Source organism: Alexandromys fortis, unplaced genomic scaffold (assembly GCF_014885135.2).
Source record: "Alexandromys fortis isolate MF-2015 unplaced genomic scaffold, M_Fortis_MF-2015_v1.1 scaffold_6, whole genome shotgun sequence".
Taxonomy (NCBI): Eukaryota; Metazoa; Chordata; class Mammalia; order Rodentia; family Cricetidae; genus Alexandromys; species Alexandromys fortis.
Window position 1 is genome coordinate 9,783,874 of NW_026067902.1, and position 16,608 is coordinate 9,800,481.

At 53.4% G+C, this 16,608-nt stretch overlaps 1 protein-coding gene across 4 annotated transcripts in view; it reads right to left on the minus strand.

Moving 5' to 3' along the window:
• Sirpa (signal regulatory protein alpha) overlaps window positions 1-14,858 on the minus strand; it is a 37,702-nt gene extending 22,844 nt beyond the window's left edge. For 2 of the 4 annotated variants that reach the window (XM_050133684.1, XM_050133665.1), the window contains exon 1: window positions 13,877-14,485. In XM_050133684.1, the coding sequence (XP_049989641.1) occupies window positions 13,877-13,958 (82 nt within the window). In that variant the 5' untranslated portion in view covers window positions 13,959-14,485. The other 2 variants (XM_050133677.1, XM_050133671.1) reach the window with 2 other exon arrangements.
• Between the last annotated feature and the right edge of the window lie 1,750 nt (window positions 14,859-16,608).

A 16,608-nucleotide genomic window follows, 5' to 3' on the forward strand; every position in this document is an offset into this window, starting at 1 on the left:
CAATAGCAAAAGGACCATGAGACAAATGGATCGCTGTGATTTCCAGCCCAGCCAGGGAGACCCGGTCCCCAAAAACACATATCTGCTGAAGGAACACACTGATGAACTGGGAAAGTAGAGGTTTTATTTGCTCTGTGACCCTGGCAAAGCCCCCAGCCTCTTCCTTCATCTGTTCCGTGGATGCGGATGCTCCGTTATCATTATCCTCATCCCCTAGCAGAACACAGAACTGAGTCAGCGGCTGGTGAGGGAGCTATGCTCAGGGCGAAGACAAGTTGGAGCAGGGCTATTCTTGTGGTGCAGCCAGAGGCCTGTAATCACACCCCGGGCAGGTGACAATAAAATCTGGGGCTGGGGAGGGCTGGCTCCTCCCCTCAGCCCCCTCTTTCTTTAGCTCCTCTGGAGCTCTCGACCAACTGCAAGCAGATTTCGGCAGCTTAATTAATTAGCTAGTGTTTCTAAAGCGTTTGAAGAATTTTAAAAGTGTGATCTAAGTGCCAAACATTATTTTAATCTCTCTCTGTATTTTCCAACAGGGTTTTTATTTAATTATTATTATTATTTTTGCCTGCTTGCTTGCTTTTCCTTCACTCTGCAGGTTCTGTTCTGGTAACTGTGCGTGCTAAAACACACTCCTGTGGGCCGGGCCTGGGGTCATCAGGCTGACACTGCCAAGGAAACCATTTCCTGCTCTCTTTGGCCTGGGCAGAGAGCAGCACCACCATTCTGGGGCCCAAACCAGACAGTATTCCTGTCGGTGTCACACACTGCTGGTGGCAGCGGTGGGGAGCAGTCTGTCAGGGTGGACCAGCAGAGTGGACAGTGCTCATAGTGTGTGCTAGGTACTTCCTTGAGGACTCAATCACAGACACCTGTAGGTCTCCCCGTGAAGACCATGAAGATATGGGGAAACAACCCAAAGAACAAGTGACAGGAACGAGGAAGGGGAAGGGGATGCAGCTTATTCACAGGTGAATCATAGGCACTCATAGCAAACTGTGATGATGTAACATCTTCCGTGACACAGTTTAAAATAACAGAGTGGCTATGCAAAAACAAACAACAGCAAAAATAAACGCCCCCCAACTTTTGCAAAGTATTTAAAAGAAACAAAAAGTCTAAAAACCAAATAATAATACCAGGGCTAGGGAGACGGCTCAGAGGTTGAGTGGGTGCTGATCTTCCAGAGGACCTGGATTTGGTTCCCAGCACCCACACGGAGGCTCACAATCCCCTGTAACTCCAGAGGGATCCGATGCCTCCTTCTGGGACTTGCAATCACACTCACATACCCTCCCCTCACACACACATCGCTTAAAATAAAATAAATCGTTTGAAAAGCCTCACATAATACCATCAACGATCACTGCTGCCAACACTTTGATGAGCTGTAGTGAAAATCAGCGAATAAAAGTGCCATGAAATCACACCTTCCGAAAACTATGGGCTGGGCAAACACTCTGAGCTCACTTAGGCATCCTGAGGGCAATGGGAACCCGAGGATACTGTATCCAAGGAAAGGAGACCTCTGATCCCACTGTAGAGCCATCTGATGGCTAAATCCACAGCCATGAAAGGATCACAACAAAATATGCTGACTGTCAGGGCTATTGAGTGACATTTGGCTTGATCCTAAATCTTGAGTTTCAAGGGGAAACAGGTTATTAAAAGAGTTAAGGGCTGCCAGATTTTCCTTCTGAGTGGCAGTTTCCGTGCAGGTTTGCTTCTGTTTGTGCGGCCTGTTTGCGCTCTAAATAAGAAATAGTCTAAGAAAACCTGTATTTTTGGTGTGGCCGTGGTTCTGTGGAGTGTCACTGTTCACGAGCAAACCCGAGGAGCTATCGAAATATAGAATTGTCTTTGGACTGTGGGCCTAAAACTGATAAAGCTGCCTTTGTGTTTTAAATTTCTACCTGGGATATTTTCCGGATGAACATTTAGGAACGCATACAGCTGTGTGAGGTATAGCTCTGTGGAAGGGCACTTGCCTACATGCAAGGGGCCCAGCATTGGTCCCACAACTCCAAAGGAATGCATACAGGGTCTCACTGTGTCTGAAGAAAGCTATACATGTAACATGCATGTTCCATACGTGTCTGCTGTTTGAGCTTCTATTTCGCAATTCGGTCCCTTTTGCTTACTGCTGTGTCTCCGACTCCTGACAACTGTGCCTGTGACAAAGCAGATGCTCAGCACATGTCTGTGGTGGATTGAGAAGCCACATGTCTGGAGGAAGAGGCCTGGATCAGTAAAATCAGCACCTCTGTGTGCTAGGGCTAGTTCCACGTGGGAGTGGGGGGTGGGGTGGGGAATACCGCTTTCCTACCGCTTAACAGTAAGTTCTACATTGGATACATTCGTCTTCCTTTTTGTAGCTAATGCTCTGGGAAAAGATACAAAACCATGAGTGTGTTTCTAGGGCGGGGTAACTGCCCTGTGAGCTTGGTGCCGTGGAAGGCAGTGATGAATCATGGGATCCTCATGGACTGAGGGCTGCGTGCTGTCTTGGCACACTAGTTATGAAGTCAGATTTTGAGGAAGTCATGTAAGTGACTTCTATGTTCAGAAGAATTCCGATCCATAGGAAAAACAGCTCCTGATGGCTACTCCAATTACACCGTCTACCCCACCTCATTCCCAGTGACCACTGCCCGTCACCTGGAATCTTTTTTTTCTTCTATTGGCCAAAATGGCAAATGCTTAACCAGTATGCTGAGTGTTCTGCAGTAAGGAGGGGCTGAGAACAGACTAGTGGGCTTAGAAACAAACACTCCACTTTAAAACACAGTAATATTCGCATGAAGCTTTGAAGATGAAGAAAAATGGCTTCATAAGAAGTGAATAAAAGAAACTGTGCTCTTTCTAACGAGGAAACCACACCAATGTAGAAGTGAAGCTAAGGTGGAGGGCAGGGCCTAGCCACCCCAGGATGCGAGTTTCCCAAAGCCTCGTCCCTGGAAGGCTCCACAGCCACAGCCCAGAGCTCCAGGTGCCAAGAAGCCCAGCACCCCTAACCCTCAGCACACAGCAGGACACCCCGTCACCATCCGCGTTGTCTTCTGTGGGTTGTCACCTGCACACTAGGACTTCACACTGGTCCACCTTCACTGTTTACTTGGCTAGATTCAGAATCGACTAGGAGAGTTGGAAGGCAGACCACCAGATGCGTTTGTGAGGACATTTCCAGGCAGGATTTACTGAGCAGCAAGGCTAACCCAGGGTGTGGGTGGACTACGTCACGGGGTAGAAACTCCAAAGGCATGAAGTGGGAGTGGGGGTGGGGTGGGGACAGAACCAGGCAGGAGCCAGCATCCCTTTGCTTCTGTCTACCAACACACCAGTTCCTCAGTCATACACACCCGCTGCCGAGATGCTTTGCCAAGCGCAGGGGGCCACGTGACCATGGACCCAATTCTTTGGCACCATTGGTTAAAACAACTCTTCCTCCTTTATGTTGTTCTCGGATATTCTGCAGTGCAAACTCAATCAGCACACACTTCAACGGTGCTATTGCCCATACCTTCCGGTTGTGACTTGGTGGCTGGGTAGAAAAGCCCATTGTGCCAATACTTGTACAATGAGATATAAAGGGGGCGTGGAGTGCTTCACAGCATGTAAAGTCCTGAATTTAATGCCCAGCACCACACACAGACAACATGTGAACACAAGCATGCTGAGTGTACATAAGAGCACGTACAGACTGAGGGCAGATGCATGTGTGAACACACGTAAGTGTGCAGAGCACAAACATCTACACGTTTACTGGGTGGGTATATAGGGTTCTGGGGAGAAATACAGCAGGTGCCATGTGCGGAAATTTGATGTATGTGTACAGAGACTTTGGGGAGTGCACCACGGGAGGGTGAGCGAGTCGATAATGGGGCGACTGTCTGGACTGTGCTGTCTGTGGGGGAATGTCTGAGGGTGAATGAGTATGTACATGGGGAAGGTAACCCCAAGAACATGTATGTATGGTGTGTACACAGAGGTGTGTGTGTGTTCATGTGTATGCGCAGGTGGGCGAGTGTGTGCACTATGCACAAGCAGGGAGGCACATGGGGTCACTGTTTATGAACATGCTGTGTACCCACGCACTCATGTTTACCGGTGTGGCCAGATGGGAACATGCCTGACTCAGAAGTTGTGAAATAAGATTCTGCACAGAGCGCAGTCAGAGGAGGGAGGAGCAGGAGGGGCAACGTCATCATCACCATCAACTCCCAGTGGGCCAAGTCTGCACTGTGCTAACCCCTGCGTTCCTGCCCGGGAGAGGCGGTACTAACTTCCCAAAGCCACTTGCTCTCTGTGCTGGCCCCAGGGCAGAGGCAGGAGGTTCCGGACACTGGATTCTAGAGGGGGCTGCCCCAGTGTAGAGTTGCATGGACTCCGTGGTTCCCAAGTTGGGAGCTTAGGGTTCTAACATCTGTGGCTGGTCAGTGGTTTTCCTCCCAATGAGTCATCTATTCCCGCCTACAAAGCCTCCTCCACTGGCAGGGCCTATCCTAGACACCACAGGAAAATGAGGAATTTGGGCCTTATCCTTCAATAGCTTACTCTGGGGGCACCCATAAAACAAGTCATGGCTACATATCAGTTGCTAAGTATTATGAAAGGAACCTTGGGGGGGGGTCTCGGCAAGGGGCTGACTCCAAGAAGACCTCCTGAAGGTAGTGGTCCCTGAGCCGGGTCTTGAAGCCGACAGAGACCAGGTAAAAGCAGAAGAAACCATGAGTAAAGACAAAGAGGTGAGGTGAGGCAAGGGCCTCGCAGGCAGGGACCAGAGCAGAGTCTGTGGAAATTCAGCAACAAACTGGAATGGGACTGGCCTAGAGCTGGGTCAACTTAGTATTTGGGAGAATAGCTTCCAATGCACATTTGGGGGGCAGACCATCCCTGGCCCTTCTGCTGGCACCGCTGGACAGACCACCGAGTAGACAAGTCCAGATGGTGCAGTAGGCGCTACCACCCACCCTGAAGCATCCGAGTCAGAGACAGGAGGCCTGGTCAACAGGAAGAGCCTCCACTTTATCTCCACTGCGGGCAACTCCGAGGACTGGGCATGGTGCCACGTCCCTGGTGGCTTCTCTGTGAGCCAGTAAACTCCTAAGGTACCCAGACAGTGCCGAGCTCTGGCTTGGGGTTAGAGGCCTGCATGTCTTGTCCCCAGAGGGGTGACTTGGCAAATCAGCTCCCTCATCTGTAGGCAGGGATCCAGCCCTGCCCCTACTTGAAAACACATGTTCAGTGGTGGAGAGCTGAGTGGAGAGCCACGTGGCCTCTCATTCCTCTCTCCCGGGCTGCACACTCCACCCATTAGCCAATCCTGCTGGCTCAAATCCCAAGCTATGGATGAACTCCATCTTCCTGTCCCGCTCCCCCTCCACTGCACTCCGCCCCAGTGGCCTCCCTGACTCCACCTCATCTCTCCACAAGCCACGTTCCCTTATAGTCAAGGCTTGAACCAGGGGCATCTCCCCTCTGTTCTTTGCTGAGGCCCCCACTACACTGAGACCCCGCAGGACCCTATGTCCTTGTTCTTTTGCAATCATACCAGATTCCCTGACCACCCCAGAGCCTCGGATATGCCATCCCATCTGCCCATTGCTCCATTCCTTAGATGTTCACATACATGGCATGTCCCCTCATGCAGGTCTATCTGGAACATCCCCTGCCACCTGCATGAAACGGTACGCCCCGGGCTTTGCTCTGTTTGTGTTTTCCATGTATCACCTACTACTTAACACACTGCACATTTACTTCGTGTTCTCAGTGTCCGATTCTCCACCTTGGACTGACTTTTAAGCACTCCGAGAACAGGGACTCAGTTTCATTCCTCAGGTTTAGAGCAGCGGCCAGCATTTGCTAAATGTTTTGGTTTGGATTCTCATCCTCCTCCCAGTTGAGAGTCCAGTTGGCATCCTACGCACTGTGGGCGTTTGGCTTCGCTGTAAAAGGAGGCTGGTGTTGCTATGAGGTTTATGCCACAGGTGGAAGGGGCCAGCACGCTTAAGGAGCTCAGCGCCGGACCCAGGCGGGCAAGTGCTCAGTGCAGGCAGTGACTCCCGTGTGTCTGGGCATTTAAAGGAGGAGGAAAAAAAAAGACGGCTATGTCCTTCAGCTGAAGGGGCTTCGGGGTCTCTCTGCCCTAAAATACACAAAACCACCGCGCAGATGGACACACCGGCCAGTGACTTGATGAGCAGCAGCCGGGTCAGACAGAACCTGAAGGTGACAAAGCCATGCTTGTGGCCTGGCCATGTTTGCCCAACGGCTGGGAAAAAAAGGAAAAAAAAAAACCCACAAAAACTGCAAATATATGTGTACTGAGAATGCCCTTTGAACTGTAATGGACCTCTGGGGACCAGAAGTCGCTGAGAGAGGTTGAAGTCATTACTGTCACTGTCACTGGAGTGGTGTCTCAGAAACCTAAGAGCCTTCTTCCCTCCCGGAAGTGAGGGTGGAGGTTAGGAACCCGTTGGCTGCGTCCCAACTTCCAGCCCTGACTTGCTCTGAAAGAAGCACCGTGCTGCCCAGCATGCCCTCCTAGGGCAATGGACAGACCAGACAGCCCCATAAGACGTCAGCTGCTGCTACCAATCCTTCCTCCATGAAGCCTGGAGCCCTCAAGCCTGAGACCTGGCACCACCCTGTGAGGGTGCTTCTGTCAAGATGGGGCCTCCTGCCAAGGGTTCTATATTCTGAGGCTGTCACAGGTCTGTGCGCATTCTCCTGGTCAGGCTTAAGGCTTTACTGAAGGCAGCACGCACCTATTAAACATCATCCACCACGGTTACCATGCCCCAAGCCAGCAGAAGGCAGTCTCCGGGTGGGCTCTCTCCCCAGCTAAGCTGACGTGATTCACTGATTCCTTTTGTAGAGCTTTTCCAGCTCAGCTATTAGTTCCCTTAACCCTTCACGGCCTCTGTGCAGGCAAGAACGGTGAGAATGGGTTCCAGATTGCAGATGGGGAAGCCAGGGTGCACAGAGTAGAAAGAAGACATGTGTCCCGGTGTCAGCCAGGAATGAGCGCACAGAGGGTGCCTGCCGCATGGTCGCCTGTGCCAAAGGAGAAGCTGGCCAGGGTGCCACAGCTGGAGAGACCTGTCGAAGCCTCCCTTTTAGAAGGAAAAGTCAATGAGGTTGGGGACTCTACCTGCCCTTTGCAGTCCACATAGGATGAGGCTAGGACATACAGGGCCATAAAGACTCCTAAAGACCACCAACGCCAAACAGAGCAGAGCAGGCCTTAAATATGGAGCTTCTGCAGGGATCCGGCAGGACAGAACCATCACCTCCTGACTCTGGAGTGCCATGGGGTCAAGGCCGCAGGGAGGTTGGGGGGCCTCACTCACACCTTTCTGGACGTCTTCACCGTCTCTCACCAGACTGCCTAACTGGATGCCTTGGCGAAGCCACAGGATTGAGGTCCTCCTCACAATGCCTGGCACTTCCCACGCCAGCACCAGCACCTGTGAGGTGACTATCACCATGGAGTCTGAAGCAGGAGGGCGTGTACAGTGGGATTTACACACCCGTGCTAGGGCTGCTCCGCTGCCTCCGTATCAGGCACTGGCGTGCGCTTCCTGGGATTGCAGCACACTGGGAGAGATTTGTAGCATAGTCATGGCCTGGGCCCTGGAGGAGGACTCTGGCATCTGAGGAAGCAGTCTCTGCCCGTGCAACCTCATGGCACGCAGGCTTTCTCTTTAAAAAGGGGGGTTTCATACGCATGTTGTTCCTCTAGTCCACTAATGTAGGCTGACCCACCCACTGTGGGCCAGGTCCTGGGCGAAGGTCCCAGTAGGCCTGGCGTCACCGTCTCTACCCTCGTACAACCTATATCCTAGCTAGGGAGACTGGGCTGAAAGAACCAAACAAGAAACAAGCAAGCATAGACAGAAACGGCTGGCGGCAACCTATCATTTGTTTACTTGGGTTTGTTTCTGCTCTCTCATTAGAATGCCAGCTCATGAAAACAGGGGATGTGCCTACCTTGTTCACAGCCACAGCTCCAGGACCTGAACCTGAAGCAGCTGTTCAATCCAGTGGCACCTATCACATGCTCAAGAACACTGCACAAATATAATTGAAATTACCCTGATATGGACAGCACAGCAATCAAGAGTAAGCAGACTACGGCTTGGGTTCTAGCTGGCTGAGTGGCTTGGAAGGAGCCTTGCTTGGCTTCTGGGAGCCTCAGTCTCTTTATCTATGAAATGGGTAAAATCCATACTTTTGGCTCTCTGTGAAGATCGGACAACAGCGCAAAGGAAGATGTGTAATCTGAGCATCCAGGAGGAATGGCTGTGTCCCACGTGCTGTGCAAGACTCCTTGTGCACGTTCACATAACCCAGGAAACCCAGGAGAAACAAGAAAGACAGACAGTCATTTGGTATTGAAGCTGGGCCATTTTATCATTTCTTCTTATTCTGCACATGTCTGAAGTTTCCAAAAAAAATAAATAAATAAATGGAAGAATATGGGAAGACAACATGTGTTTTGTGCCAAGGACAGGTACACTGAGTATTCTCTGCCACCTCATGCTTCAGTTTCTGGAAGGTATGGATGGCTGGCGTGGAGCATGGGGCAATGTCTGTATGGACCTGGTATGGCCATCATCTCTTCTAGCCACTTTTCCCAGCAGCTGCTCACTCCAGTGTCCCATCTCCTCCGACCCCAGTACCGCATGTCCTCAGCTACTAAACTGATCTGAAGCTTCAGAGCCCCAAATGGATGTGCCAGGAAATCCTTCTGGCACCAAGGACTACGCTTTCTACTTCTGCCTCAGCTGTTCCAGATCTTCCTGGACCAAAAGCTTGGCAAGGCACTTGACAGGGAAGACCCATCCTGCCAGGGTTCCAGGAACTCCGTATGAACAGGAAAACAGCATCGGCCATCATAATAGACCCCCCCCTCCAGCATGTGGGAGGGAGCACATTTTGGAAACATCTGCTGTCCTCCTCTCCTGGAGGATACACTGATCGATAAAACTATATGAGCTCTCTCAAGAGAGCAGGGTGCCGGAAGCCCTGGTCATCGGCCTCCCGACTTGTCAAACAAAGCAAGGAGATGTCTAAAGCCTGGTGGAGCACAGGCTTTGAAGCCCAGGCTGATTGATCTGGGTGGCCATCCAATGCAGACACCTTGCTGAGCCATCATCCCCTCGCTGGTCAAGTGGGCTAGATGATCAATCAGTCACCAATGGTGCCTCCCCCAGGGTAGCTCTGAGACCCACTAGGATCACACACAGTAGCACGGAGGCCGGGATTATGATGATTATTTTTAGAATTTTCTCACAGAATCCAGGACCTTGCCAGGACTCTGGCTTTCACAGTGGAAATGACCAACCCCGTTTTAAAAGTGTCGGCTTGTATTGTAGGAGGCCTGGCATCTCCCTCCTGGGCCTGGCCTGACCTGACTGTATCTGGAGACCCGTGCTAAGCTCAGTCGGCCCTCTATCCCACTGCACAGGAGCAGCTCCCAGCCCCTCCAGCTTTCCAGGGTTGGGAAGCCACAGTTCCAGACACTGAGTCCAGAGGGAGACACCTAGAGTCAGGTTGGGTCCAGAGCTCATTGGCACTAACAAGGCAATTAGATCACAGTGCTGGTTTCCTCACAACCTGTCCATCCCCCAGGAGGAAGCTTCAGGGGAAAAGAGATCACTGAGCCATACTGACATTTACTTGTGGTCCTTGTCTTCTGAGTGCCCACTATGTGCAGGAGCCATGCTAGACGGACTGCTTGACAAAAATCCATCCCCGTGTTATAGATGAGCAAGTCAAACAGGAAGAAACACTGGCTGCATGAGGGCTAACAGGTACCAGGACGGGCAAGTCAAAAGGCATAAAGCAACGACTGCATGATAGCTTACAGGCACCAGGCATGCTTCAAGCACCATCTGAATCTGCATTAATTGACTTATTCCCTGAGAAAGAGCTGCTAATGACATCCCTCTTTTCTAGAGAAAAAAAAGGAGACCCAGAGAAATTCAGCAAATTGTTCAAGTAGGTGGCAGGACCAGACCTGACTCCCCAGGGGGTCCTGGCACTGTTGTGTGTACACGGTGAGGCTAATAGTCAGTGGGGCTGCAGAAGCAGATCTGAGAGTTAAACACGCAATACGCAGGCACCAAACAGAGAAGATATAGTAAGTAGCCTCAGAAAGGAACGGATAAAGTCATGGGAGAGGGTCAGAGGAATCAGCTCCTTGGAGCGGGAGGCATGTAGAGTGAACCTGGGAGGATGAGGGTTAAGACAAAGGGAGGCAAGGAAGTGCGGGAAAGGTCATTTCTGATGGAACAGCAGAAGCAAAAGTAGAGAGATAAGAAGCTACTAGCCAGGCACACGGATTTGTCCAAAAGCCAAACTGGGTTAGGCTGCACATTAACAGAGGTAGTACAAATCAAATGCCTCTTGTTCGTGTGGGGTGGTGGGGTCTCCCCTGTGGGATTCCTCTGGCCTTTGGGAGGTGTGTGAGTGGCCATTCAGACTTCAGTTTGCAGTGGAGAAGCCTCGTGAGCTCACAGCATATGAACTATATTCCTGTTGGAAAACATGTAGGAACTGAGGTCTGGTGGGGGGGGGGGGGACACCCAGGCCCTGGTGTTGCTTTTTTTTTTCCTTCCAGGAAATTTTAGTTCAAAGAACCACCCAAGAGTGGTGGAGCTGGGGCGTGACCTGACAGAGCGGTCCTCACAGCTGTGCCCAGGAGTCTGAGCACGGTTAAGGAGGGTCCGCTTCCATCAGCCCATGATGACAAGTAAGAAATAACCTGTCACACGCAGGCACTGCAAGCAGCGAGGGGGTGCATGTGGGAGCCACTCAGCACTTTTAGACTCCCTTCCTTTCGCCCACTGCGCTCCATCTGTTGCAAAGGGCAAGACGCAGGGAGGAGCCTTCCAGTGCCGGGGAATCCAGAGCTCACCAGCCCAGATGGGGCCTCTGTTCGAGCCACATCACTCCCTGTGTGTTGACATCTGTGCAGCTAAGAGGCTGCCAGTGCCCCGCTCAGTGGGCTGCAGAGAGGCTCAACCAAAAGCCTTTGCTCACAGGAACCCCCTATAACTCTCCAACTAAGCCTCAGGTGGCTCTTCTTACCCCAACAGTGTAGACTGCATGCTCCCAAGCCTTTTATTCCTCCCACCAGAAGCTGAATCCGGAATTCTGGCTCCTTTACCACTTACACCCGGGACAAGTTTTGAACTCAGTTTTCCTCATCTGTATATCACTGGTAAGAAGAGCCAAATGGCACACCGCTGGTAAATGAGGCAGTGTAGACAAAGTACCAGGCCTGGAACGCAGCGAGTTACTTTGTAAACATGGGTTCTCTTCCCTCTCTCGACACAGTTCAAATCAGGACTTCTTATGGACTGAGCGCAAGCAAAGAAAAATCAGCCCATGTGTCCCCATGACATGGGAGCAGGGAAAATTAATGGCCACAAAGTAGCCAGAGAACACCGAGCCTTCAATGAACCTTCCAAAATCCTCTGCACGTCAAGCGCCGCAGCTAGCTCCCACTGCACCCCCTTTCTCCTATGAAAGAGGAAGTGAGAAGAGCTATAGGGCTTAGGAAAGCACAGAGGAGCCACCGTCATGCTAGCATCTACCCAAGGGTCACAGGTTCACTGGAGGGGCCACTGGCCCTCAAAACTGGAACCTCGACTTCCCTCGGCTACCTCCTACTGGAGCAGAAGAGTCCCCGCCCCGCCGGGGCCAGGTAAGCATCCTGTAGTCGACTGTGAAGCCTGTTCCCATCTCATTGGGAATCTCAGGCTTGGTCCCTACACCCGCTGCAAGAACCCACGGCGGTGACTTCACCGGAGTCTTTTTAGAATTTTCCTTTGGCATCATCTGTGTCAAGCGCAATCTTTAGAAACTTCCTCTCCTGCCTCCCGGAGGCAATAATTCACATGACCAGCTCCCTTCACCCAAGCAGTGATCTTGTGAAGCCCAGCAATCACATGACACCTCCCAGGATGACAGTTCTGCCAGAGACAGCAGTCATTCCACCCAAAGCTGTCCTCTCTAAGCTGACATTTGGGTTCCTTGCTCAAACAAATCCATGTTCCTAGAAAACTGGACCACTGCCGTCTACCTGCCCATCCTTCTAGCTGACTTCTTCTTAGCTGTAAATACCACACCCTGAATAAGGGAGACCGAGTCCAGTGGGGGCTGAAGTCCCCTCCCATAGGAAAGAGGTGAGCTTGACGCTGTGCCCCAGTGAACTAAGGGTGCAGGTTGCTGAGAGGCTGCAGCTCAGTGGCCATACACCCGCCCCCTTCCTCACCGAGAATCTCATTCTCACCTCCTAAGACTTAACACTACGAAGTTAACCTATGGCCCTTCACCGCTCCCACCGTTTCAGGTTACTGATGCTGAATGGGTTGGAAATGAAGGTCCAGCTTTACCATTTTATAGTTTTAAAAAGTCAGGGTGGGGAAGGGGGGGAAATACGCTCCTAAGATAGGTGCTGCCATCCCCCAGCCAGAGCCCAGGAAGGGCAGGCTGCTGGGTTGAACACTTGTCAGTCACTACCCATTTGCCAGGGACTGAACCACAGGGGCCTGGTCAGAAAGAGGTCTAGGGTAAGCATTTAGATATTAATCTGAGCCCAGCTTTCTGGACGTCAGAGAGATGCCTGTGGGCTCCCGAGTCCTGGAGGATGGCAGGGCAAGGCTGGGGCACTGGCAAGGCAGGAGGAAGCACATCAGACCCCAGCACCACTCAGAGGAGAGAGGCAAAATGCATCCGTTGGCCCCGAAAGGACCCAACAGTGACTGAAAACTATGAATGGGGAGGGGCACTTGGTGGGTTCCCGGGATCAGGGGAAACCTCCTGGCTGCCCCACCTCTTCCAGCTTGCAGGTTCTCTCTTCCCTGGGGCTGGCTCTCTCGCCCCTCTTTCTGCTGCTATAGGATGCCAGGCTCTAGGCAAACGTTGGTAAGGAGGGAGGGAATGCCGAGAACATCTTTACCTCCCTGCAAAAGCAGGGTGGTACAGAGATCACTATGCTCATAACACCGATCCAAGAAGACACTAAACAAGGCTCCCTTTTCTCCCTCCCCAGCTAAGTCTCTGACCTTCCTATCCTTCCTGGAGAGACCCAGGATTTTTGAAAAACCCTTTTAAGATGCAGGACTCCTGAATGGTGACCTCACTCCTTGGCCAACCGGCCTTCAGAGCCCTCCTGCTGGAGACAGCCAGGTGTTTGATGTAGACCAACAAAGAAGACAAGCTCAGAGCCACAGGTACATGCGGGAACTGCAGGGAGCTTCTGGAAGCCTGCCTAAGGAAGGCAGGAGGGTAGCAGGAGGAGATCATCCAGGGAGAGGCTGTGCCACCACAGGTAAACCCACTGTGTCTCCCAAGGGTCTGCTGATTACCCAGGCCTCTCTCCCCTCACACACACACCTCCATACACTAACAGGCTTGCTCTGGTACTAGGGGGAGAGCTCACTCTTCCCTCATCCCAACAGCCCAGCAGCGCGGGAGGACCTCTGCCCCCCACCCTCTCTCCAATCAAGTCTAGCAAGGGAGCTACTAGGGAAGCCAGGCGCCCTACTGCCGAAAGCAATCGCCAGCCTGCCTCCTCATTCGGGTTGGGCAAGGGGTACGGTAAAAACCAACTCATTCCTATACCTTGCTGCTCAGCGCAGGGCTACCCAGTCACAGTCCACAGGGCAGATCCGTAGAAGAGTTCTATCCTGGCTTCTAGCCTTGGCTATGTGACCTTGGGCAAGTGGCTGACCCTCTCTGGGCCTCAATTTTGCATCTGTAACCCCGGTTACAGGCATCCGTCGACAGGAGCTGAGCGGCAGTGTGCGGGGCCTGAGCCGCAGCCTGGGGAGGGTGGCAGTGGGGAGCTGAGGGTGCTTACCTGAACAGGAACAGGACACGAAGAGCAGCAGGCAGAGCAGCAGCGGCCCTAGGCGGCCAGGGGCCGGGCCGGCGGGCTCCATGGGCCGCGGCTGCAGAGCAAGGAGGGAGAGCGGCGGTGAGCGCGCTCGGCAGGCGGCGGGCGGCGCGGGCGAACGACTAAGGCCCCTCCCCCTTCGCTGCCCCCCAGCGCCACCGCCCGGCGGGGTGATCTGACCCCCTCCTACAACGAGACGCCGAGCGGGGAGACTCCGGGAGCGTGACGCCGGGCCAGGCCGGCGGGAAAGGGGAGCGGACCCGAGGGAGCCAGGCGCAGAGCCAGAGGCACGGGGGCGGGGGAGCGGATAGCGAGGGAGAGGGAGAGAGGGGGAGAGGAAGAGGGAGAGGGAGCGGGGACCGAGCACCGAGAGCGAGCGCGAGCAGAGACAGCTCGCAGAGCGAGTGCGGGCGGCGCGGAGCCGTCGCGAGGCCAGCGCGAGGGCGGCCCGGCCGAGCGCCCCCGCCCCGCGCCCGCACCTTCCCGCCCGCGCCCCAGTGCGCCCCGCGAGCTGCGCCGCCCGCCTCGGCTCTGCGCGAGCCCGCTCTGCCCGTGCGGGTCCCCGCCAGCCGCTCGGACCTGCGCCGCCGCGCGCAGGGCTGCCAGGCGGTGGAAGCACCGCTCCCGCTGCCCAGAGGCTGGCCGCGCAGCACTTTGCGCAAACTTGTTTTTCTGAGGTCGGCGCCGCGGGCTGGCTACTCCGTCCTCTTAAGGTGGACTGGGGAAGTGGCGGCCGATTGCCACTGGCCCCGGTCTCTCACCCTGGCCAGTCCTCCCCTCCGGTGGGCAAGAGGCTGCCCGTGACGCGCTGGCCCAGGGTAGAGAACGGAGGAGGCGGGGAGGCTTGCTTTCTGCCCCTCCCCAAGGGGCCCTGTCCATGTGTCCCAAAGCAGAAGGTCGGCCCCCGGGTGGATGTGGGTCCTAGGGACCCAAATCTTTCCAAGCTGGCCCGAGGTAAAGCAAAAGCAGGAAGTAAATGCAGGGGGAAGGGGGAGAGGAAGGAGAGAGTGATGGTACAAAAATAGCGTGTGTGTAGGAAGGACTTCAGTGCCTCTTGGTAAAGACGCACTGGGGGAGAGGAGCAGGAAGAAAGGGGTGGCAGCGAAAGGAGAAGGGTAGGGCTGGGCCTTAGGGAGGAGACTGACCAGAGGCCTTCTCATCAGGGAGAATAGATTGAGGTTGGACAGGGCACAGACAGAACTGTGCTGGGAGAGGCCTGGGCTGCAAAACAGTGACCCTAACGAGGAAGATGGGAGAAAGGAGAACTAACATCCCAAAGGAGCCTCTGGATGCACCCTAGCTCCGCCTTTCCTTGGGGGAAACACCAGAAGCACTCAAGTGGTTGTTGGTCATCTGAGGAAGACTGTGCACCAGGGTGGGGAAGAGGCATCAAGACCCTCTACTAATTGGAGACTTTCCGAGTTGAAGGAAGTTCAGAGATAGCCAATTTTGCTTCCCATGATGGCAGATGAGGGACATAATGAAGCAAAGGGGGCCCTGCTGGCTCCGTCTCTTAATAAAGAGGATGTTGAGGCTCAAACAGGGAGGGTGATTGCCTAAGGCCAGCCCTCCAGCAGAAAGCCCCTTATGTATTGGCACCCCTCTGTCCTCTGCACCTCTGGCCAAAAGCCTGGTTCTGTGTTTTTTCTCCCAGAGAGGCAAGCAAGGTGCAGCTGTTGAGCAGAGGGACCAGCGCCCAAGATTTAGATCCTTCCTCCCCAGCTCATAAGCTGCAGACTTGGAGAAAGACCTTGTTTCTGTGTCTTGGCTTCCTTTAAGCTGCCTGGCCAATGTGAGCAGCGACCCAGAACTGCCATTGGGAGGGTTACATGAGTTGATATTTGCACTGCATTTTAAGAAGAGCTTACCATGTACCAAGGGCAAGGAAGTGTTTGAGAAGTGTTTGGCAGCAGTCCTGGCAGGACCACAGGGCAACCCTAGCAGGAATATCGGTTGTCTATCTTTGGGCCTAGGGGATTACAACAAGAACCTGCCCACAGTCTAGTAGAAGATGCAGGTACACGCAAGCCGAAAAAATGAACAGAGAAGGTCCGATAAGGAGTGTATGTGTGCACGTGTGCGTTCACTTATTTAGCTAAGGACAAGGGTGTGTCGCCAGCATGTCTGGAGGGTAGTCCAGAAGACTAAGAGAATTGACTCTGTGCATGGGAACCGCTGCAGGCAGGATCAAGTAGGGACTACCATGTTTGATTTCTATGCTCAGGAGGCCACTATACTTGGAATAGAGAGAGCTGAAGGGAGGAGAGTGTGGAGTCAGGGGACTAGGCAAGAAAGAGCATGGTTCTAGCATCCGAAGTAGGCTGCAGGGAGTCTCCAGCTCTTTAGATGGTGTCGGGCAGGATCATGGAGGTGTCCAAAATCTGCCTGGGGTGCCAGGGGGCTGGAGTCAGAGACGATGTGGCCTCCGGCCCTGTGCTGCTGAGACATAGTTCTGGGGCAGGCACACACTCCTAGACACAGAGCTGCCTGGGATTAGCAACCCGGGGATTAGGAAGAATAAGCAGCATTGTACCACCTGCTGTTTATATATAGCATCTTTGGCAAAGGCGCTCAGCAGAGCTTCCCAACTACCCCCTTCACTCTCACATCCTAGTGTGGGGGAGTTGACATTTGTCCACATAAAAGTCACTTGTGTTCACCCATCAGTTACTGTGCGTCCACTGAGATTCGTGGGC